This window comes from Erigeron canadensis, chromosome 6, assembly GCF_010389155.1.
Source record: "Erigeron canadensis isolate Cc75 chromosome 6, C_canadensis_v1, whole genome shotgun sequence".
NCBI lineage: Eukaryota > Viridiplantae > Streptophyta > Magnoliopsida > Asterales > Asteraceae > Erigeron > Erigeron canadensis.
The window spans coordinates 34,194,326-34,218,718 of record NC_057766.1 but is presented as its reverse complement, the minus strand read 5'-3'; the positions used below and the strand labels follow the sequence as shown (position 1 = coordinate 34,218,718).

Sequence of the window (24,393 nt, the reverse complement as noted above, 5' to 3'; positions counted from 1 at the left end):
ATAAGCACTCTGAGATGGTCCTTTGTATAGCGAGAGATTTACATATTCTCACATAACTATGCAATCCGCTGTTAATTTCTTAATCCAATTTCGACACAACAAAGTCAAGCAATGATTCTAGCCCATTGACCACTTACTAATTCTTACAATGGGCAAATGACTATCATAATTTCAGGATAAACAAGGGCAACAGCTACTGTTATTTGTTTGTTGATTCACATATCATAAGCCCTTGTTAAAGAAAGAGACCAATATAAAGTTGATATATAACAAAATGGACTTCGACATTACAGATATAATTCTTTTAGCCTGTTGAAACATTACAACTTACTAACTTAAAATTCAAAACCGTATCGGATATTTGGATGACAATTTAGAATTCAAAATCACATCACATGTAGTACGTGGTTTTGTAGCGTTATAATTATCCAAGCAATCGCCACAATTCCTTGACATTTGCCATCATAGCATCGATTTAAGACAACCACAGCTGAGAAACCGGTTTTCCTTTTTGGCAAGACATCACACAATCCAGAACCATCTCCTTCAGCTGTTTCTCAATATCTTCCATTGGAAGGCATGCATTTACTGTCTGTCAAAGATCACACATAGATATGAATTGGCATCAAAGAATGGTCTGGTGATCCACTAAAGTTGTAAATCATAACATTTTTTGTAGTGTGGTGAATACCAACTAATGGGCCACTTAAGGGATTTTAAAACTTTAATGGAACAAAAAAGTGAACTAAAATAGACACAAAACGAAATGGATTATATAGATCGAATGGGTTGAATTTAAAGACGCCCAAACTGTATTTTAGGGTATAAAACCCCCTAAATGATTTATGCAAAAACAAAGATTACTATATACAATGTAACTTTTACGATCATATTTGACACGATAACTTTTGTGGACAAAAAAGTGTCAGGTCAACTCAACCCCTCCCAGCCAGTATCATGCCTAAACGATACTTGTACCAAAAAGTTACCTGGTTTTGATCCAAATGCCCAAAACCATATACATGTTATCCAGTCCACTCATTTTGCCATCTAGATTTCCTGAATAACTGAAGGACTTCACAAGACTTGATGCAATTTTAGTAAAACTTTGTTACCTTCCATGATGCATCACTAAGCATCTTGTAATACTGAGCAACATTCTTCTGAAACTCCAGCTGCTCATATCTTTCACCTCCATAACCACCTCTTTCAGCAGCTTTCTGCAGGTATATCATTTCATCAACTCGTAAGAGATAGACAAGAGAAAGATAATATTAAAAGAATAATCTCCAAAAAAAAGTGAATTACTTCTGGCAGTATGTCAAGGTACACCACCAAATCAGGTGCCAGCAATCCCATCTCTGGAGCCTGCATACAATGATAACAATGTATTACACAAGGGAAAAGCAAGTTAAAATCCAGGAAAAGAGGATTGGGGCATGATGACCACCTTACACCAGTCAATATCCAGGCCTTTGGCAGATGAGAAAGCCACCCCTGAATAAGAATAGCGGTCAACTATCAAGGAAGTACCACTTTTAAGCTTAGCCTCCATCAATGATCTGAAAATCATGGATAAATCATTTATGAGAGCATGAACACACACAAATACAATCATATGAGAACATGAGATGAACAGAAGAAGTATTGTTATAATTTCAAGGGCCACTAAAACTATAACAAGAAAATATATTAGGTAATTATCTAGACGAGGAATGTGTGGGCGTGTGGCGCATGTAGTTGTAACCAAAAAAGTATTTTCTGCCTTAGTTTCTACAGTAGTTTGATACGGCTAATCTGGAAGATCGTGTTAGCAGGATTAAAGTGACTGCCAGAGATGACATGATGGTCAAGTAGGGCCACAGGTCATATTTAGTATGTGACAAGTTGCGTTGGGTTGACCCGCAAACACTTTATTGGTCCAATTTCCATAAATATTTAATGAGTTGTTTATGATTACAAATTCAAAATTACTGCAAAAACCAATCTTTGGATAAAATGATAAAAAGGTTATATGCATCGGAAACACACAATTAGATAGCTTTCAATACGTTTGACCCATATAACCAGTTCTCCATTTAGCTAAAGATTTTTATCTAAGCCGTAGACATAGAACACAACCCATATTAACAAATTCATATAAAATTGGGCCAAAGTTGCAACCTATAATGACTGTGAACTAACTCCAAACGGCGCACAATGATATACATGAAGGGGATGCATGTTGCCAGTTAATCAATTGAGGAAAAAATGACTATGTAAATGTCATGACTCATGAATCAAGTAATAGTATTGTTAAACTTTTCTGATGGTAAATAGTAAGTAAAAAGATGAAAAGGCCAAGCATGGTACTGATGTATAAATCAAGATTTACTTTTATTAATCACAAAAATGTACTTTGTGATCTCGTCTCATTCATCATTTTTCCTGATCTCACCACATACCAACAAAAGGAACCTTTCCATTCAACTGGTTATAGAGTAGCTTTAAAGCTATAAACTATATAGACAAATCTAGAAAAACACCAATCCGGTGTAACTTATAGATATCCATAAAAAAATGTTGCTAAGAAAATACTCAAGGATGGCGTCAGTATGGAGGTAACTAATATATGAATCGGACCAGCTAATTGATTTACCATGTGTTGATTCTCGAACGAAATCAACTTTCTAATTCCATACATTAACAATTTATCATGCATGAAGGCTGCAAGCCACACAATAAACATGTGATCCAACACGATCAGCCATTCAGCCTTTATATGCATTCCCATTAGAAGTTTATCAGGACATGATTAACCAAGTAGACTTAATAGAATCATTTCAGCTTGCAGATACTATAAGATCATTTATATTTCACCATGAAAGCAAACTCGAGGACATTCAACTGATATTTATAGGTTGAAAAGGCATGAAGATAAAGGTCTAAACTAACCGTTTCTCCCAACGATTTGCACTAAAGAGAAGATGTATTGTGCGATCATCCAGCTGCGACTGATTTGTAAGATATGAAGAAATCATTTTTCCAACAGCAGTCTCTCTATCGGGAAATCGCCATGATTCTACTGGATACCCAAGACCTTCCAAGTATGACAAGAGCTTGCTAGACTGTGAGGTCTTCCCACTTCGATCCAAACCTTCTAAAACAATAAGCGCACCTCTTGCAGCACTATGGTTATTATTTTCCATGTGAATATTTCTGGAAGAGCACTTAAACGAAAACCGCCCGCCTGATGATCGTTGAGCAGCTACAGCTCCAAAATTTCTACATCAAGAAATTAACTTTTAACAAAAATCTGCACCAATATGTACGACAGAAACATATATCAACAATTAACAAGTACTTCTCCAATAGTTCCACTATTATCATACCCCACACACTCATTTAATAATTAATTTGATGGTAATTTAGAAAAGGGGGATTTTATTAACAACCAAAAGCACCTGCCTTCTTCGAGTGGCCGTGTTTTCCTCGGCATAACCATGAACTCTTAAACCCAAATCAACCACTTGTATGCGTTAAGTGAATTACTAAGTCCGCATAAACGGGTATGAGACAAAAGACTCAACCGATCAGCATGATCCTTAGGTCTTTCACACTAAACATGAATCATATAAACAAGTTCATCACTAAAGCCCAAAATTGGTTCAAAACCATCAAGTTTTCCATTTTTCTACATAAAGACTTTCGCGTTTTCTATTAAAACTCATCGACCATCCTCTGACAATTGAACTTGATTGAACTAATGTGTTACTTTCAGAAAATAGAATAGAATTAAAAAAGGGGCTAACTTACAAAAACTTAGACAGTGTGAAACGGCAAGCATGCATGTTCTGCAACCCCACAACTGAATTAACATAAAAACATGTTTCATCTTCAGACAACACAAAATCAAGGTGTGAAAAAAAACATAACAAGTAATTTAATCAACAAATTGTCCAGCCTACATCTAAGTAAAAAAAAAAAAACTCGCCAACCCGAAAAGGGATCCGGGTTTATTCGTCACTGTGACCCCTATACTAGTAACACATCAAGGTGTGAAAAAAAACATAACAAGTACTAATTTATTTGCTGTCAAAGTTTCGTTGTGACATTTTATCAAACACCTGGTGACCTAGATCTTAGTATATATTGGAATTCAACCAACATAATTAATTGATCCGACGAACTAACCAAACTAATAATTCAATTAATTACAAGAAAAAACACAAGTGATTAACTGAGTACTTACCGAATAATCTAAAATTGGGGAAATAGGATTCAAGTGAAATAAATAAGATGATAAGGAAAAAAGTAAGAGCCCCAAATTATAGACGAGAAAGTAAATATCAACTACTGGCGGGCGCGGTATGAAATCAATAGAAAAGACATAAAGCCTACGAAAAAAGAAAAAAAAAATACAGTATATATTAATTTCGCGGGAAATTTTTTTATAAATGTGGAAGTGGCGCCTTGTGAGGTCGGTATAAGTTCATCAAAAGTAGCATTTAAATCTATATCTATATCTACTAGCTTTGTACCCGCGCGATGCGGCGGGACATAGGAAAAAGACATTGGTTAAGTAGCGGTACTGTGTTATTACATGAATGTATGATTCAACTCAAGTGTTTTTTAGTCCGACTGAAAGTGCAAACCGTCGCTGTTGTTTTAGAGTGAGCGTTTTTTATGTTGATTGATTATTAAATTCAGTAACGCATGTGTGTTTTTTGGGTATACTATGTGAGTAACTTCAGGGAAGAGAAGGGACACGCGTAAGGTTTTTTTAAGGATATTTTTGAAATTTCAGGGATAAAGTATTTGATGGTATTATAGATTAAAATGGTAAATTAAAGATTTTAAAGGTAGAGTGTTAAATTTTTTTGGGATAGTTTGTTTATATAAATAGTATAGATTCTCCTAAAGGGGTGAGTTAAGGAGTAAACAGGCTGCAAATCAATCAAAATCTTTAATCTTTAGAGAAAACATTATTTACTTATTTAGAAACCCATTACATTTAATCTTGGTAAAATTATCCCTCATAAAAAGATCATTCTAGGATTAACGAGCAATGGTTAGGAGAGATGCGTCACCAAGTTCAAGTCCTTATATACCCAAACCTAACTTGGACTACTATGAGTAAGGATACGTAGTAGCGCAAAGAGGACTCTTTAGCCTTTAGATTAGAGGCGCTTTGCCGTGTTGATTAGATGGAAACAGATATCCAAAGTGTGTAGTGGATGATCTTTATATTATAGGTAGTCAGCCAAAGCGTTTACCTTTAATCAAAGGGGTCGTAATCAGCCTTAAGGTAAGCAAGGTAACAAAATCATTTAGTTTTTCTAATTCATTTGAAATCTTTTATTACTAAAATCATACGTAGATAGATAAATGATGTACATACATACTTGTCATAGGCGGCTCAACAATACTATGAGATTAGATGATTGCTTTAGGCTCTCAAAAATGTAGGGCCTCAATTTTTTCATATACTAGACTGAATGTTTGGATTTTGGATGAAATATCCTTATATAATTTGCATTGTAGTATTTTTTTTATTAGTAGTTCAATAACCTTAGTTGACCTACCTTTTTTTGTTTATTTAGTATTTTAATTTATATGTTAATTAACTATGCCCTCAAAATTGACCTGGTTATTTAAAGCCTCCAAAAACCGTAAGTCACCGCTAATATAGTTGCAATAATCAAATTTTGAAAGCTTGATATAAACTAATATTAGAATTCCAAGTTGAAAACTTTTAGAAATTCTTAAACCGTAAACCCATACCAAAGGCAAATTTAGCAAGAGTCATATATACTATCAGATATGCAAGAGAAAGCTCTTAGCCAATCTTAAATAATTGCATGTCAACACAGAAAAGTCAAGATCATAGCAAATCTAGACGGTTGCTCCATTCTGAAAGAACTTATAGCAAGTAACTGAACTCGCTCGCTTAAATAAAGCATTCATTATTTTTACCCGAGATATATAATAACCAAAGGCTTGATATAGCTATGAGCTAACAAAAAAAAAAACAATGCTTAGGAGGAACTATAAATCGATCAGAATTAAAAAATCAATAAAGGGAAATATATAGTATGAATATAGATCGAAAGATCATATTGATTGGAGAAAAAAGAGACCCAAATCGAGATATATAGATAACTAGTTTTATAATCCGTGCATTGCTGCGGATATTTATTTTTTTCTTTTGAATACAATACGGATACACTCTGGATGTGTTTACTTTAAAGTTTGTGAAAATTAAGAAAAAGACAGACCTAGATAACCTATTAGAACTATTGAATTTTAAATATGTTTGTTAGAAGTTTGTACTATAAAAACCCTTTCATCCAAAAGATTGCATATCAAACATATCTCTCTTTAAAGGCAATTGTTACTACCAGTACACTCTCACTTTGTTTAAATGGGTGACACATCAAATATATTTAGTTCATAAAAGAAACAAACCCAAAAATTAAAACATTAAATCATTTAAAAGTTGTAGTATGACTCAAAACATTTAAAAAGTGTTTACTGACCTACATTTACAATTATTTTATTATTACTAATTACAAATGAACATATAAATGATGCTTCAAAAATTTATCTCTAGTTACATTACGTAAATTACAACATCCGATAAAAATGTAAATTGTTATTCTAGAAATTAATTATATACGAGTACTTCTCAAGGCATATAGTGGTGGGACCACTCATTTATGATATTCGTATTATACGAAAATTTTTTGTTAGCTAATTAACGAATTAAGAATGGAGGTAAGACAGCCGCATACGTGTTGACCCATTATTCCTTCTCACACTCCCATATACAGGAATTGTTGGGGGATAGTATAAGGCATTAAGGGCTCGAAGTTTATCTGAAAATAATAGTAAAAAAAAAGAAGAAGAAGAAGAGATGGTACGACTAGAAAGAGAGTGTGTACGTGTTTTATAAATTAGATTAGAAGCGTCCACAAAAACTTAGGTGTGCGGAAAACATATATCCAAATATAAGTGGTGATGGTGAAGTGTATTTGTAAACTCCTTTTTGTAGTTACTCTTATATGATAGGATATGATATGATAATTGAAAAAAAGATTTTTACATGTATGTTTTTAAGGAATTTGGAACACGTTGCATCATAAGAATGGTAATAATATATGCATACATATATATCATAAAGTTATGATCTTTAATAGGATTCTACATTAATTGGAAACAATGAATAAACATAAACATGAGTAATATATGTGTGTGTTAAACACATACTTAATAGGCCTAATTAAGCAGGACCCTAATATATATGTGTGTTAAACATACTTAATAGGCCTAACTTTTAAGTACTGATACAAAGCCTGACTTACAAATTAGCCTGATGACTTGTCATCTTTCTTTAAACATGTGATTGATATGATTTTGTTACAAATTAGACTATTCAAAGTTCATCTCTCTCCTCATCATACCTAGCTACTTAGTTATTCACAACAAAAACATTAATTTACATACACACACATATGTATGTATCATGATGTTTAATGGATGGATTCTTCATTAATTAGAAACAATGAAATTAAAGATTACAATTCCTTAAAATAACTTTCGAATTTAAGGCTCCGGAACATATAACGACAATATAAAATCAAATGGAATCTTGGAGTAACCCAGTTCACCCCATCTGTCACCGTGTGAGTTTTTCACGTCACAATAGTGGTCTTTCTCATCTTCAAAGTCGGTGTTCACCCCGACAACCAACAATGCGTGAAGACTTCGACTCTTCGCCTCAAAATCATTTTTTCAGCCTGAGTTGGACGATAAAGGGCTCCCACCCTTCCTGTTACGGGGTCCACATATTCCCCCCTGGCGACTTGGCCTGCAACTTCAGCGTTAAAACCATACATTTTCACAATAACAACACAAGGATACCTGAGATTATCCTCGTACAGCTTACAAATTTGAGCTTTTACATTCTCTGGTTTATGATAATAATGTATCTTGCGAAGCATGTAACGCTCATCCTGAGGAGTTTGGAAAACTTCACGGGCCCTCCTGAAAGGAATTCGGCGGCTTATATTGGTAAATTGATTGAAGCACTCTTCTTCCAAGCCATACTCAGCATGATCCTCACCTCCACCCTCCAGACAAAAACTTCTTATATATCGTGCATGTTTGTAATGCCAACGATGTCTATCATACCCTGCGGGGAAAGCACTAAGCCCGGCTCCGCCCTCCCCGACATCACCAGTGTTCCTTGAACCATTTGGTCAAAACAGATGGCTATACAAGTGCCCTCGTTTCGTTGATTGTAGACACCAGTAATCCATTCTCTACAATTGCCAGTAACCATCTTGTGCGTGTGTGTGTCTGTGAGAGTAGATTATTTTTGTGTGGGAAAGTATTGGATTGTTTGTGTATATGATTTTTGTGTGTCTATGTGTTTTGAGTATATCACTAGTCTTCATACAATAATTCATTACTACTCTACTTTATTTAAACATAAGTATAGTATAGCTGTATTATTAACAGAGACCTTGCACAATTGAAGAATTGGTGTGTAACAGTAAGCCAACTTCTTTCGTACTGAGCAATACCTATATCAAGTAATTTTTTTTTATTTTCATTTTTAAAAAAGTTAAACGGTGGAAAATCCAGTCAAAGAAATCAGAAGCAACAGTAACGTACAAATACAAATATAAAATATGTCTTGTTTGGTGTCTTGGTGACAGACTGAGAGCATAATGGGATGAAAAAAAATAAACAAACAAGTACTCTAAATAGTAAACTGATCGGAGATGGATAGGAGTAGTTAGTGTAATGGACTTGCTTGTCCTAAGTTGTATTGCTTTTCTACTTTTTATGTCTTGCAGTTGTAACTCTACTAGTTCCTTGCTAGTTTTGTTGATAATAAAATTCACTTTTACAGTTCAAAAAAAAATAAAAAATAAACTGAAATCTTTTAATTTAGTATTGATACACGGGTTAACATCTAGATATTAAACTAGAAAATGAACAAACAATAAAACAAAGCAAAATTTTCAAAACAAAACTTTGTAAGGTTAATTTTACAGTTTTCATTTTTTTATTTTTAAAAATGTGAATTACTCTTGAATATCAAGAAGTTTAACATATGGTATTTCAACCCGTCCGTGCTAAAGAGCCTCTCGCCTGAATACATCCTCAACTTAAACTCCACAACAAAAAATCTTTATATCACTCAGATATTTGGATAGCTAGGAAAACTCACTTACACCCACCATAGATGAAATTTAGGGGGTAGGAGTGGTTACCACTTTCCAAACCTTCCCTAAATTTCCACATCACCATTTTCCAATAAAAACCCTCCACCCCAAACTTCCCCAAATCACCCCAAAATGGGTGATTATTCAAATTCCCCAACCCCAAATTTCCATATCATCTTTTTTATTTCTATTTATTTTTACTCTATAATTTTAAACATAAAAAAATTCATTAAAGATTAAAAAGAGTACAGAGTTAATACTTGAAAAAAAAAAAGTTCAAACAATTATTCAAATGAAATATTAAAACAACGAAACATTTGCGGATCCATTGGTGATGGGTATTTATTTTTATAAAGATGGAATGTTTATTTTTTATAAAAGTGATGAGTTTTGGAGTTGAAGTGTTGTCGTGTGTTGTTTAAAAAAAGTGTTGGTTATATATATATGAAAGAGATGAGTGAAATTTTTGAAAAAGAAAAAAACTAAAAAAAAAAAGGTAAGATGGGTAGCCGTTTGGAATGGTCAAGAATATCCACATGGCCACCTTTGGTTCATTGCTTTCCTGTGCTTGGGCCCCAGGTTGTTTTCTCTCTCTTCAGTGAACCAACCCCAATTTCCATCTCTTCCCCCACCCCAACCTCGTGGCAGTGGTGTGCCTACGCGGGGTCAGTCGAGCCCATGCAACTCCCCACGTCCACTCCTACCCCCTTAAATATATGTGGTCACCCCAAATATGTCTAGGGTTAGACTCGAACCCCAAACTTCTTATGAGATTAGAATTTTTCCACTGTCGGCTCTATTGTATATTTGAGTTAGGCAGGTATTTGAGGCCCCTCAAGTTTACAAGGCCTCAAATTTTAATCTAGCTAGATTTGAATTTATTTTACGTAAGGTTCTTTTTTAATTATTATTTTTAGCATAAGAATGTAGCCACTAGCTAGGACACCACAAATACATATGTAATGGATTTATAAACAACCACTTTAAGTCTCCAACCATATGTTAAAAGAATCTTCAATGAGATATTAGATTCAGATCTGATTATCATCGGCCTTCACCACTTTCGTCGTCAATCACCAACACCATCGTCACCGCCGCTCTAATCACCACCAGTAATCATCGTTCAGCACTTCCACCGTCAATCACCAACACCACCGTCATGGATTCAGATCTAATAATCGTCGTTCACCGTTACAACCGCCGCTTTAATTACCACCTGTAATCGCCCCTTTTTTACATTCATTCGATTTATTGGCGAGAAAAACAAACAATTTAAGGTATACATTTTTCAATTAAGTTATTCATATAACTTATTCTCGAAAGAAAATTGTTCGGGTTTGAAATTTCTTTTTTGCAGCAATATATCATCCTTGCGTTGTAGATAAGTGATCTTAAATCGATGAGTTCCCAATGAATTATATAACTTTATATTTAAATTTCGGTTAAACTTAGAAGGTAGGTTTTGTGGAACAATTTCATTAATTCTATCATTTTCTTCTCCTGGGGGTTTCATCTAACCTTTTTTTTCATTGTTTGGAGTCGATTTTTTTTCGTAACTTCGACTGATTTTTGGCTACATAAAATGTACAGGTCTGATTTTTGGTTTCATAGTTATGGCGAGCTGGAATATTAGCATGGAAACGGGCTTTGAAATTTAGTTGTTTGTTAATATTCAAATATAAGGTATGTAATTTTTTTATCATTAATCTTAGTTCTTATTTTTAGGTACTAAAAGATGCTTGTTCCAATTGTTATAGGTTGATAACGTACCATTAAATTACAATATTATTTTTCTTCATTTTGTGGTTATTTTCCATCTCGATTGTTAACGATTGATTCATTTGGGCTTATTTCCATCATTGTTTATAGATATAGATTTTGCGCCGCCATTTTTGATTGGTTTACTTGGTATGACCCTATTTTAACTTTTTAAATTTTTTTCCTGAACTTATGCTTAAACTACTAGATACCATGAACTCATGATTGTTAATACATCCTTGCGATATAGGCCAGTTGCGTCGCTGCGGCCATTACGTCACAAAGGCTACTGATATAAGTATGTATAAGTCAACTTTGATTCTTTTTTATATCGAGTTTTCTTGCTCACATATATGGGTCAAATTTCCTGTACATTTCTTTCTTTCATTTATTTTCAGGATTCTCTATTAACCATGTATTTTTTGCTAGAACTTGACGCATAGCGTTTCATCGGTTTTAATTGATCTTTGTTATATTAACAATGAAAGAAATTCGTGACTAGAAAAACCTATAGTATGTGCTGTGTTTAATGACATTTTATATGAGACGTAGTCTAAAAAGTATAGAAAGAGAATGGTGCATTACATATTATTGTCTAATGAGATATTTGATGATGCCATGGTTAGGGTACAGTAGTGGTTGCTTGCTGGTAGAGCAAGAGCTCTTATCGGAGTTGACTCTAATTTGGTTAATGGTATGGACAATAATCGTGATTCAATGTTGAACATTGAGGATGCAAGAATCAAAACTCATTTTATTTGTTAAAATGAATCCTGTTGCAATCAATATATGTAAATCTAATTGCTTTTTTATGCAGGAAGTCACCTCTCTCAAAAGGAAACTCGCTGAATTTGGTACTTTCTTGGCCAAGGTTAAGGTTCACTTTTTTACCTTTTGCTACACATACTTTTTTCGCTCATACATCTATGGACCAGGATGGCCCAAATCACTTCCTTCAAAGTTCTCAATCTGATTAGTTAGTGTTTTGTGTCAAATGTGGACAAAGTATTATGGGTAATGGGTCATTGTAATTCAATCGTTTTTTATGGTGACTGATATTTAGTTGAGATGTTATTATGGCAGGTTGAATGGTCAAAATGGTGAGGGAAGTAGGGTCTTTAACGAGATATAAGAATGGATGTTGTGGTATGTTGATGTATGTAGGTGAATAACTATGTATTTAGGCTGTTAAAAAAAACCATGTATGTATTGAGAATGCATCTAAGCCAAGCTCAAGAAAGCAGCTCAATGCCTCAAGAAAGCTGCCGAACGTATAGGCATGTAGATGGAAAATGATTTTTTTTTTTAACTTTAAAACATTGGATCGAGGGTTGGAAAATGTCATGTAGATTGAAAATGTTTTTTTTTAATCTTTATGTCATGTAGATTGAATTTATTTTTTTACTATCTTTATATCATTGGATTGATAAAAGTTGGTTGATATAGAAAACAAGACCTGAGTTTAATTTATACATTCGACTAAGATTACTAGCTATGCGTATTTCTACTTTGTACAATCCATACGTATTGTTCATTTGTTCATTAATTCACGTTTCAACACATCAAAGTATCTAAACCCCGTTTTTCTAGAGATCCTGCTGTAACGTGTAGGTACCATGCTAGTTATCTATATAAAAAAGTTATTTTGATAATTACTTGTGGCGTACTTTTTTCTTATTTTAGATGAATTGGAATTTCCTTTATTTTGATTCCATCTTCTTTAAATAGAAGTATCAGGTGATTGGTTTTGGGCACTCACTCCCCCACTTTTTTTTTTTTTTAATGAAAGTTTGTCTTCCTAAATTGCTTTACTTCCTGTTAAATAGAACTACCCATTTTAATTAAACACGTACCTTTTTATCCTTAAAATATCCAAATTCACACATTACCCTTAAATCACACATTTAGACTTATCTGCCGTTGCATCAATTCCCACTCAATTCTCCGTTCCGATCAACCCTACCATCTCCGGTCACATTATCCGTCGCCAAAATATATCATCATCCATCAACTTCAATCACCACCTTAAATACACCCTACCCCTTAAAATAACTAGAAATCCTCTTTTACATCAATTACTTTTACATTAATAACCACGCTCATATCGCTACCACCGCCGCTGCTACATTTATGTACTCATTTAGTTATTTATTATGATAATTTGAGTTAACGATCGAAATTTAATAATCAAGATTCATCCTTATCTATCTCAAATTATATTGACAATCATTTTTGGAAGGATAAAGTTCAAATCTAGTTCATTATATAAATAGACCTTATATCTTCTTCGTTTCTCCTTCACGTGTTGTGCATATAAGAGTAGTTTTATCATTTTCAAAACTAAAGGATTAAACTTAATATTTTTATTTTTTAATCCAAAAACCTCAAATTCACATATTTGATCCAGTTCACTAAACTCGTAACTCACTTGATGTAATCTAAAATTCTAGTCCAACTCAATAATATAAATTAAAAAGACACATGTTATTTATATATAACATTTCACGCTTATGGTTCTTCGAAAATCTTAGTTTTTGTTAGCTTTGTACCTTTTATAACCCGACAAAATTTGCATTTAACTCAAATAACTAAATGGTCCCAATGTTTAATGGTCTTGCCTAAGGAAGAAGCCTTTATGAAAGTAAGAGCACCCCTAATGTATGAATACTAGCACTGTATTGAACTTCGAATACGGTCCACACCATTGGGTGTGGGTCGTATTGCTCTGTATTCGAGGGCGTATTGGGTCGGCCCGTGGTCGGGAATACGGAGGAAGCAAGTGAATTGTTTTTTTTATTATTATTTATTCTTTAGAATCTATATATATATATATATATATATATATATATATAGGTTCTAGGTAAAATAAAACAACTATTAAAGTAAAACAAATAAAACATTAAGTTTTTTTTACCGTGCATCATGAAAATCATCATGCATCAATATACATTTGTGTTTTATGAATCTTCGTGCATCAAATTTACCATAATCTAAGAGTCAAGATCTCGCCTTATTTGTTTTACTTTAATACTTATTTTACAATAACCAACCTCTATATATATATATATATATATATATCTACTATCTCTACTAAAAGAGATTAGAAGATGACCTAATATCGCTTACGTGTCAGTAATCTAGCATGGCCACGATAGTGAAATTGCACTTTGATGACCTCAAAAAGTGCAATTCGATGACCTCACTTTTGGGTATCGCTTTAGTTGGATTTTTTATTTATTAAATTAAACATTTATTTAAGCTAAAAGCTTCTTTCCTTCATAAGATTCTTTTATCTGTTTTTTCTTTTTTATTTATTTATAACATGTATATATGTGAGGGAACAAAAATGAGGTTGTTGCAGGAAACTTTTCATGTTTCCAATACAAGAAAAAGGAGCGAAAGTTGCTTGTATTCAAAATTCAAATTTTGGTGTTGTGTTGGTTGTTATAGTTTCAAATTAAGATTTAATAAAAATTATATACTTCAAATATAAGTTGTATATTAGTACAGCCTCCTGCTAAAAGGCCATCAAATCATAAGGTCAAACGAGAAAAAGTTGCGTGTAATTGGGAAGCTGCATATTGATTCTTCTTCTATACTCTTCATTTTCTTTATCCCAATCTATATCTATACTGAACCAAAAAAAAAAGTTACAGATTTTCTCATTCTCTTTCCTCTTTCTCTTTGAATCATCTAATTCTCTTTCTCTTATCATCACCATCTTAATCTTTAGTACCAAAACCCTAATATTTTTTGTTGGTTGTTACAGTCTCTGATCAACGACGTGAAGCTCCTCTCCGGTTAGATCCACGGGCGGCGTAGGTCATCTCTGATCACCTTTGCTTCCCGCCTTTCTTGATCTATGGTCGTGTTAAGCTGGTGTTGGTAGGCTGGTGGTGGTGATACATGATTTTAAGCCCTATTAAAAAATCAGGTAACTTAACCCATGAAAATTTCTAAGCCTTCTTAGTATTTGCCCATATTAGTATTTATTCATTGTTTTTTTTTTATTTATTCATATCTATGAGAAAAAATTATTCTCGATCTGCAAATCAAATCTATTTGCTTATCTTAGTATCTAGAATTTTTCCATCAAAGGTATGTTTGCTTTCTTTTTTATATATGGATTTTAATTGTTTAACCTAGCTTTTCTTCTTAAAAATTTAATGAATTCATCTTTGTGTTTATATGTATGCAAAAATTAGTTTCTTTATTCATCTTGATCTCCAGATTTCAATAATAGTTAGAAGCATGGTTAAATCTCTTGAATCAAAATACAACTTCGAAATTAAGAAGCTAGAAGCACTTCTGTTCCTTGTCGACACTCTTAAATCAGGTTCCTTTGCTTTCTTTTCACATATACACGCACACATATTATTAACACTTACAGAAACCTTTTTAAATCTCTTGATAAGTTATTTGGTTGAGTTTCCCTCTATAAATCGCCACATAACCTTCCATAATCTCTCACCATATTTTCTCTTCCTTATCTCATTGTAATCTTAATGACTCACTAATCATGAAGATTTCAGTTTTGTTGAAGATTTGAGTGTGGCGAGCGACTGCATAGGAATCGTTTCCTGTATGATTTTAATTTATGCTCGTGTTAAGTTGGTGTTGGTAGGCTGCTGCTGGTGATGATACATCATTCTTTGTGTTTATCGATTTTTAGAGATTTTTTGATTTTGAAAGATGAAGATAATGAAAAAGGTAATTAATGTATATGTGTGTATATATATATAACTCGGTCAATTCTAGAATACAACTTTAAAGATTTAATTTGTTTTCTTTCGGTGAATTATATGAGTTGGGAGCATACTATGTATGCTTTTGCTCTTTGTAATTTTTGTACATTATTAGTGGATTGACTGCAGCTTCAATTTGTGACAATACACTATTTTTTTGTCAACCATTTTTTTCTACATAAGCTACTTGCAATACATTAAAATTACTTTCACATCTAAAAATAGGTATAGATGTAAAAAATTAATGTCACAACTTCTAATTTCCTACAATTTGTAATTTGACTTGAATGACGACATCAACTTGAAAAAAATGTAAACCCTTTTTTCTCTCATTGTTTCTTTGTACGATGAGGTTTATTGTAATAGGCTTTTGGTTGATGTTAAGTTGGTAGACAATGGCATTACTAAGATATATGAATAAGCATGCATTTAGAAGCATTATATACATCTAATATTGTAAAACTTTATTTTGTAGTATGTTTATTTAAAAAAGTATCTAACATTTTTTTCACATTTTGTTTTCTAGGGTTATTTTGATTGATGAATTAGGAGAAATATATTCTAAATCATCATGAATATGTAACAATAAAACAACGGGTGTTTAAGCTCAAGTTTTTTAATACATACGATTTTTATTTAATCAAAGTTACTAAAAAACATACTTATTTCTATTATCTCATTAAATGACCATAGTTATAAACTCTTTTAATACTTTTTCACATCGCAAAAATAAGAAGTATATAGTTTTTTCAAGTATATGTTGTCATACTTTCATGTAAATATTTTCTGTTTTACGCATCTCCCAATTATTTTATTTATTATTTGTTAATGGTTTTAGTTTATCACAATTAATTGAGTTCCAAATACTTTATTGTTTTCTATCACAAAAGTAATCACAAAAGCAGTTTTACAAGTTGTAAACAATCATTCAAAATAATAAACCTTTAAGCTAAACCAAGTTTTCTTTAATGCTCTTCATTATATATATTTTATACGAGTTACTTGTATTAAGTGCCTATTCACAATAGACATATAACTAATGACCTTGTTTTCTGAATTTTATAAAATTTCTATTAATAGTCCGTGTTTTTACATGAGCCTAATCAAATTTAATGATTAATATAACCAGTAACGTAAACAAACGTGTAATTGATAAAATTGCTTTTATATGTAGCCATATGAAATTTGTAGCGTCAAAATTAGTTTATATGAAGGTCTATCGATTGTCCGTGTTTCTACACGAGTCTAAAACTATTCTTTTATATGTAGGCATATGCAATTTGTAACGTAAACTGACATGTAATTGATGAAGTTCCTTTTCATACATATGCATATGCAAATTGTAGTGTCAAAATAAATCTATACAAAGGTCTACGTATTCTTCGTGTTTCTACACGGGTCTACATCTAGTATATATATATAGAGGAAAGTTATTTGTAGTACATGTATTTTTTATAGTACATGTGTAACTTAACTGACACACTTCTTCTCTCTTCTTCCTTCCATCTCCGACCACCACCATGATCCTTCTTCGACGGCGACCGGCGAGACTTACACATGTGTAACTAACTTACACATGTGTAAGTACAACTTTTCTTTTAGCATTTTAGCGTTTAAAATTTCTAGGTTTTTTCCTTCGCGAGACAACCACCACCAGCCACCATCATCTCCGACCACCCAGCAACGACGCCGTTTCCGGCAGCAAGGGCGGAGCCCGTACCGTAGCACACCGCCACCATCTCTTAGATCGCCGCCCATCAAATCCATACGATTCCCATATGCGTCCCTTGACAGTTAAGTTTCAAACGGATAAGGGCCTCTGGCCTGTACCGTAAACACCCGAAAACGAACCTGATTCTCACCGGAAAGTTAACTTACACATGTGTAAGTTGTACTTACACATGTGTAAGTTTCACCAGAGATGGTCGCCGTTGCCAGAGTATCATGGTGGTGATCGGAGATGGAAGGAAGAAGGAAGAAGAAGTGTGTAAGTTAAGTTACACATGTACTATAAAAAGTACATGTACTACAAATATTCTTACCTTTAATATTCTTACCTTTATACTCATTATTCTTATTTCAACACAAATATCAAATTCAATGTACGGATTAGTACAAATTCTCATAAAAGGTCGTCGTTCGAAACCACCCGAAAATTTAGCGATGGATATAACAAGTCAGAAAGATAAGACTAAACTACACAATTATGCATATAAACAACTAAAACATAAAAGTCCTAATCTTACTTTCGCACTCAACCCAAACCCATCGTAACAGCAATCTTCCTAGAGCTAAGGCACTATTAACGAAACTTAATTGCGCAAGACATCACTAGTTTAAGTCCAAGGCCAACACCTATGGTCAATGGTTCACTTAAACCTGGCTCTGATACCAACTTGTAACACCCTGCTTTATAAAAATGTGGATTTCAAAAAAATTTCAACTTATAACTTAACATCGTTAGTCAAATGTGGAAGCGACGTTTTAAAAATCTCATTTGATTCTCAATAGAATCAATAAATCATAATAAATATCTCAAATGGTGTTACCAACAAGTATCATCATAATAGTTCAATTAAAACCCACAATCTAAACCAACACGTAATGGCCAAACGGCTAAATAATAACTCTACTTAAATAAATGCAACTATGGGTAACTAAAGCCAACATCCATAAGCTCCAATAAAAGCTACCCATCTCACAAGCATGCTACCAAGACGCCAATCAATGTCTAACCTGAGAGCATAACACATTTTCACAAAAACAAGTGTCAGCTTATTAAAGCTCAGTAAGATAACTGGTTAGTACAACAAAATGATTGCCAATAATGATAACTTCAACAAAAGCATCTCATGCACATATATAGGCATAATTACTGACATCCACAAGTACTACTCAAATAGGATAATCAAATCCTACAATGTGCCTAGCAATCCTCTATATCAACACTAGCTACTTAACTGCACAAGCAACACAATCAATGCAAAGGTTATGCCAAATAAGTTGTGTGAGGCGGCCACATAGCCAAACAGGAAACCTCACACCCAACTAGATGGGTAAGCCTTACGGGGTCCATCATTGTCGTTATGGATAGGCATAACCAAATCCATGAGTACCCCGTTACTACACTGGTGGTCAATCACTTCACCCGGAATTACTCTACCAACGCTAATTGGGTCAAACGAGAAACATGTACGGTGCCCCCGAATGATCAACGCAACACAACTAGCCTAAATAGGCTAACTGTGGGTTGAGCTTAACTCTTTCAACACAATGCTCGAGACTTATCTACACAAATAGGTTACAACCAAATCTACTCATCAACACTAGGGCCCTTATCGTGCATGTGACATGACGACTTAAATCATGTCTAGTGTTCTATGTCAACAAGTCCACACAAAATATTCACAACTCAATGAAAAAGCTACATAAGTAAAGCATGTAATAAACATCTCATTACTACATAAACATGCATGAACCGTACCCTAGTTAACCACCATCACATATCCCACACCCAACATATGCATGAGATAATTTATGCAACATAAAATGGGGGTTTAATTGATTATCAAAACTAAGTTTCGTTGTGTCCCTCATGTGTCAAAAGTAAGTTATCTTACCTCGAATTGGATAACCACACGATGGAATTCATTGCTCCAAATATTCGAACACCTAAATATTTGTACGAAAAGACTAATATCAACACCATGTAACATGTCTAAATATTGGGTAATATAGCATATTAGCTAATTACGATCACGACCTCTTTCGTGTATACATTTATGTCTCATGCGCAGCCTAGCAATTTGAGACCTATCTCAACTAAATCACAAGTTAACAATTTCAATATTATCTCATCGGTTGTCATGTTATAAAATAACTGAAATCGTCATATACAAATGACTAGAATTTAACTCAACACTACTAGTGTATAAATGAATTCTAGCTTCTTGAAACTCACGTGACCAACATTAGACATATATATTCATGCATAATTGCACATTAAATTTGTTAGGATATGTAAACTCCATGTTTTATTCAATATCTCAATATATGAATCTAGTCTTCGTTCACCTCTAAACTTATAATTTTTTATTAATATGTATAGATTTATGTATTGGTCTAGACTTCAAATAACAATGATAAATCAAATTGAGGATTCGTTTCTTACTTGATGTGAGGCGACTCCATGACAAGAGACACAAGTAAAGTCTATTTTGTTTGCAAGCAAAACTTCTCCCTTTCTTATAGTTATTATTGTTGTTATTTGAGATCCATCGATTATTATTATTGACTAGGCTACAAAAGAAATTAGACCATGACTTCTGTTTTCTTTATTGTTGGCTGCTGCGCACGACCACCCGCAAAAACAAAACAAATACTTCCCAATTTTTTTCCCTTTTCTTTGTATTCGACGTGAACTAGAAAAACAATAGACAACCAAATTGTTTTGATTCTCTTTTCCTGTAGGGCGCACAAGGAGCAATGATGTTCTTATTTTTTAATTCTTCGAACTTGGCGGCCACAAGGGGTTTTTATGTTTCAATTTTATTCGACATCAACTAAAGAGTGTATATTCTTATATTAGGGTTATATATAATATCTAATAACAATAACTAGGATTTAGGTTTTGCTAATTTTGCACATTGGCACCTCAACATATTTAACGACTTAATATTCCAACTTAACACAACACAGTTTTATATGCCTACATAATTACTACTTAATAACACACATAAAACACACTAAATATTCTCATGATGATAATCCCCACAATTATAAAACTACTTAACAGAAGACCAACTTTAAGTAACGGTCAAAGTCAACATAATGAACTAAAAAGTTCGGGATGTTACATATATAAAAAGAAAAACCCTTTTGTAGTTGATCGTAGCTTCTTCTTTTGTTGTCGTACGTGAGTTATATTATAGATTATCAATAAAACCGAAAAGTGTGAATTAATTATTTTTAAATTGAGTGAAATTGTAAATTGGTGATGAAAAACCAAAAGTGTAAATTAATTATTTTTAAGTGTAAATTGGTGATGGAAACCAAAAAGTATAATTAATTATTTTTAAATTAGGTTAAAGTGTAAATTAGTGATGGAAAATCAAAAAGTGTAAGTTAATTACTTTAAATTGGGTTCAAAAGTGTTAATTGGTGATGGGAAACAAAAAAGTGTAAATTAATTGTTTTAGATTGAGTTAAAGTGTAAATTGATGATGAAAAAGCAAAAAGTGTAAATTAATTTAGATTAATATTAAAAAAAAATAGACGATTAATAAGAATGGAGGATTAGGCTAAAAAAAGAGGAATAAGGGTGCCAAGTGTACCCCCAACCCCCTCTTTTAGTTATATTACTAGTCCTAATACCCGTACGATGTACGGATTTATTAATGTATATATCATACAATTTTTTTTAAAAAATAAATAAATTTAAGCATAATGTAATCAATACATTTTTCATGATGGAAACCTAATATAAGATCCATGAATCATAAAAATATTGATAATATGATTATTAATTTTGTTGTTAATAATGTTATGAACCTAAAGTCATGAGAGTGAAATATGAATCCATTAGTTTTAAAATTTTGCAATTTTCTTTTCGGCTAGATCAATCTTTTAATATATATTTCTTTTAGTAAATGATAATAATAATAACTTTTTTTAATTGTAAGCTTATTTGTATCTACTTATTTAAAAATAACATGCAAATTTATGTTAAAATAATAATAATAATAGAATACAATAATAAAAGATATACATGTATAAAAATAATTAGTATAATCATTTAGTCTTATAATTGGTTTTGTTTATAAAACAAAAGTATGCATAAAAGTAGAAAGTGTATACCATCATACCAAATTTAACTAGATCAATGTCCGGTCATTGACCCGGTTACAAACAACATATATATAGTTAAGAGTACACAAAACTTGTTGATCTTTATATATTAAAGATAATATAATTTAACAAAAATGCATATATCCATCTTTTATTACTAATGCCTACTATAAAATATTGTAAACCCAAACATAAGAAGACTGGAAACAATTGCCCGAGCAAGAAGTTCATGAGAAAGATATAAAATTATGTACTTTCGAGCATATCCTTAGATTCGTCAACTTCTATAGTAGCTTTAACCATGAAATCATCAACATAATCAATTATCTTATTTTCATCTTCCATAATAGCTCCAACGTTGATATCTTCACCTTCCATAGTAAGGTTTGTATCAAAAGAGTAATGTTTGGGTTAAATTAGATTAAGATAAAAGCAAAGACGGGTCGTCTTTCATTTTGTTTGAAGACCGGACGGAAATTATAAAAGATAGAGGGTGAGCTTAGGCAAGGGAGAGATCCATTGGAATATTGGATTGTAGCGAAGAAACTGTCATGTTCGTTAATTCATTGGCAATCAAAGTTTAATACATACATCAAAATACCATCAGTCTTCTTATCATTTCATTATTTTAAAAAATAGTAATAATAAAATAATATTAAGAGCTTTAAATATTATATGGTAACTTCTTTGTTATTTTTATATATCTATCTATATTATTTTATAAAAGTATAACCCAATGTTAAAAGTTATATGAGAGAAATGTCTAAATTACTCTTAATGATTAACTTACACTATCAAAATATTATCTTTTAAAATATCTACATTATCCATTTACATCAATTACTTTTACATTAATTATCTATCACACTCAACGTCGTCTCCACCACCAACGGTCGTCACCACCATCACACAGTCGTCGCCACAAACACCATCGCACTGCGTGGGTAACATGCTGGTATTCCTTTAAAAAAAAGTATAATCGCCACTGGACAACATTTTTAACACCTTAAAATGAAAAATACAAGAGGAAAAATTTCTCTACGGGACTAATTAGGGGTTCTTGGATATTTACCTTTTTTTTTTTTCAATTATCTAAAAGATTGAGAGCATGTTTTAATTGTTTTTAAAAAAAACAATGCATTTAATAAAGGAAGTATGTTTTTTTTAAATACAATTAAAGTCATTTTTAAAATGACTCATTTTGACCCATTTATAAAATTACCCACATTGACCCAGACCCGTTTTGACCTGTCACTTAACTAGATTTGGCCCGTACATTTTGCCCGATCCACCACTAGAGAAAATGCCCAACTCTTCATCTTGTTGGTTGAAAAATACTTCAATCTTCTTGGTTGAAAATATGATGCATTCAAATGAGAAGAAAAAGTTGGTGCTTTATATACTGCAATCTATAATCCCTTATAAAGAGGATTGAGTTTAAGAAATTCAGCATAATTTTTGTTTCCAAAATACCCCCATTTTATTTCTAAAGTTTCAAACTTACCCTCTCACACAAAAAAAACCCACACATCCTAGAAATACATATCCACACAAACAAAAAACCCACCGGTATCTTTCTTTATTTTTTTTCTGATGCTGCCGGAGCCGGAATCAGATCCCCACCGGTGTCTTTTTTTTTTCTTTCATGTTTTGTATGTGATCACCGTAAAGCCGCCGTAACGCGCGGGCACCAGGCTAGTATACATAACTGATATTGTATGAGAGTTAATTATATAATTATTACTAATTACGTTTTATTTTTCTTAAAGAGCCCAATGAGAATAAATATTGGATTAGGATTCGCATGTATGGGCTATGTGGAAGAGTGTATACGCATTTGAATTTTTTTCTTGGCTTATATATGAACTGAAAATATAATTGCCTTATATTAGTAAAAGATAATTGCCTTATATTAATAACAAATGCATTTTGACTTTTTAATTTTGAAGGAATCACGTCCTATACCAAGTTACCATATTTATAAAACTATTACTTTACTTTGTATTTGAATGGTTCAGATTATAATTCTTTTTATTTTCAATGGTTTAGATGAAAACTTAAAAATAATATTTTCTCTTGGCTATGGTAACCATTAATATATATAATTAGTTGACTTTGATAAGTATTACTCGTATTAAATTAGTTATATGAAATTTTATTAATGATTAAATATTAGTATTTGATACTAATAAGGTAATCCAAATGCTGATGATCGATTTGGTAAGGGGAACCACTTTGTGATACCACATAACTTATGAGTTGAAGGCATTTTGAAGATTTACAGGGGAATAGACTAAAACACTGATGAATGTTATCATCTATAGACTTATTTTCACTGACTTCTTTTATTCCGCCCAACAAAGCTGCGAGATGTTAACACTGCTGAATAAATACTTCAAAAAGAGCATATTATATTATTAACGCATATATAAGATAACACACAATACCTTTAGCACTCAAGCTTTTTAAAGCCTGCTACTTGAGATAGAAGCTGCGATGATCAAGCGATATGTGACTATTTTTTGCATAAATTTCTGCCAAGACCTTTTTAGTATCAGGGTCATTCCTCTTGTTTCTGTTCAAGACGGGTTAGTATTATTGGCAACACAAAAGATGAGTTCTTCCTTAATACATCTATCACTTCAAGCCATGATCACCATATAAACGTCATCCACAAAGTGATGTAATCATATTTGACACACCAACTATTTATAACATATCTAGAACTTTCAGACAGAAGTACCAAAATCTCCTATGTGACCAGTTAATCAACCTGACCCCTTGCCGATTTTGCAGTCTCTACAAGTTAGTAATCAGTTTCTCACATG

At 32.5% G+C, this 24,393-nt stretch overlaps 1 protein-coding gene and 1 long non-coding RNA gene across 3 annotated transcripts; one reads left to right on the top strand and one right to left on the bottom strand.

The window, feature by feature from the left end:
• Positions 1-232: 232 nt before the first annotated feature.
• On the bottom strand, positions 233-4,391 carry LOC122605287 (thymidylate kinase). 2 transcript variants are annotated; one of them, XM_043778195.1, is made up of 7 exons: positions 4,232-4,391; positions 3,796-3,847; positions 2,935-3,264; positions 1,451-1,562; positions 1,309-1,368; positions 1,116-1,220; positions 233-592 (listed from the first exon to the last, which is right to left on the bottom strand). In XM_043778195.1, exons 2-7 carry the CDS (start codon positions 3,828-3,830, stop codon positions 476-478), a joined length of 759 nt encoding a protein of 252 aa, XP_043634130.1. In that variant the 5' UTR covers positions 3,831-3,847; positions 4,232-4,391; the 3' UTR covers positions 233-475. The 2 variants fall into 2 exon arrangements, with proteins under 2 accessions (XP_043634130.1, XP_043634131.1); XM_043778196.1 differs by lacking the exon at positions 3,796-3,847 and having other exon boundaries at positions 4,232-4,386.
• A 5,831-nt stretch (positions 4,392-10,222) lies between these two features.
• LOC122606294 lies at positions 10,223-12,343 on the top strand. Its single transcript, XR_006324853.1, has 7 exons — positions 10,223-10,492; positions 10,806-10,898; positions 11,085-11,123; positions 11,224-11,271; positions 11,600-11,667; positions 11,791-11,850; positions 12,057-12,343. It is a non-coding gene; the product is annotated as an uncharacterized LOC122606294 (long non-coding RNA).
• The last annotated feature ends 12,050 nt before the right edge of the window (positions 12,344-24,393 follow it).

Bases quoted from the DNA above. Each gene is read 5' to 3' on its own strand.
- LOC122605287 (XM_043778195.1), bottom strand. From the start codon at position 3,830: ATGCATGCTTGCCGTTTCACACTGTCTAAGTTTTT. The intron at 1,369-1,450 runs GTGGTCATCATG...CATTGTATGCAG, and splicing joins TGGATATTGACTGGTGTAAG to GCTCCAGAGATGGGATTGCT. The intron at 1,221-1,308 runs GTAATTCACTTT...ATATACCTGCAG, and splicing joins ACCTTGACATACTGCCAGAA to AAAGCTGCTGAAAGAGGTGG.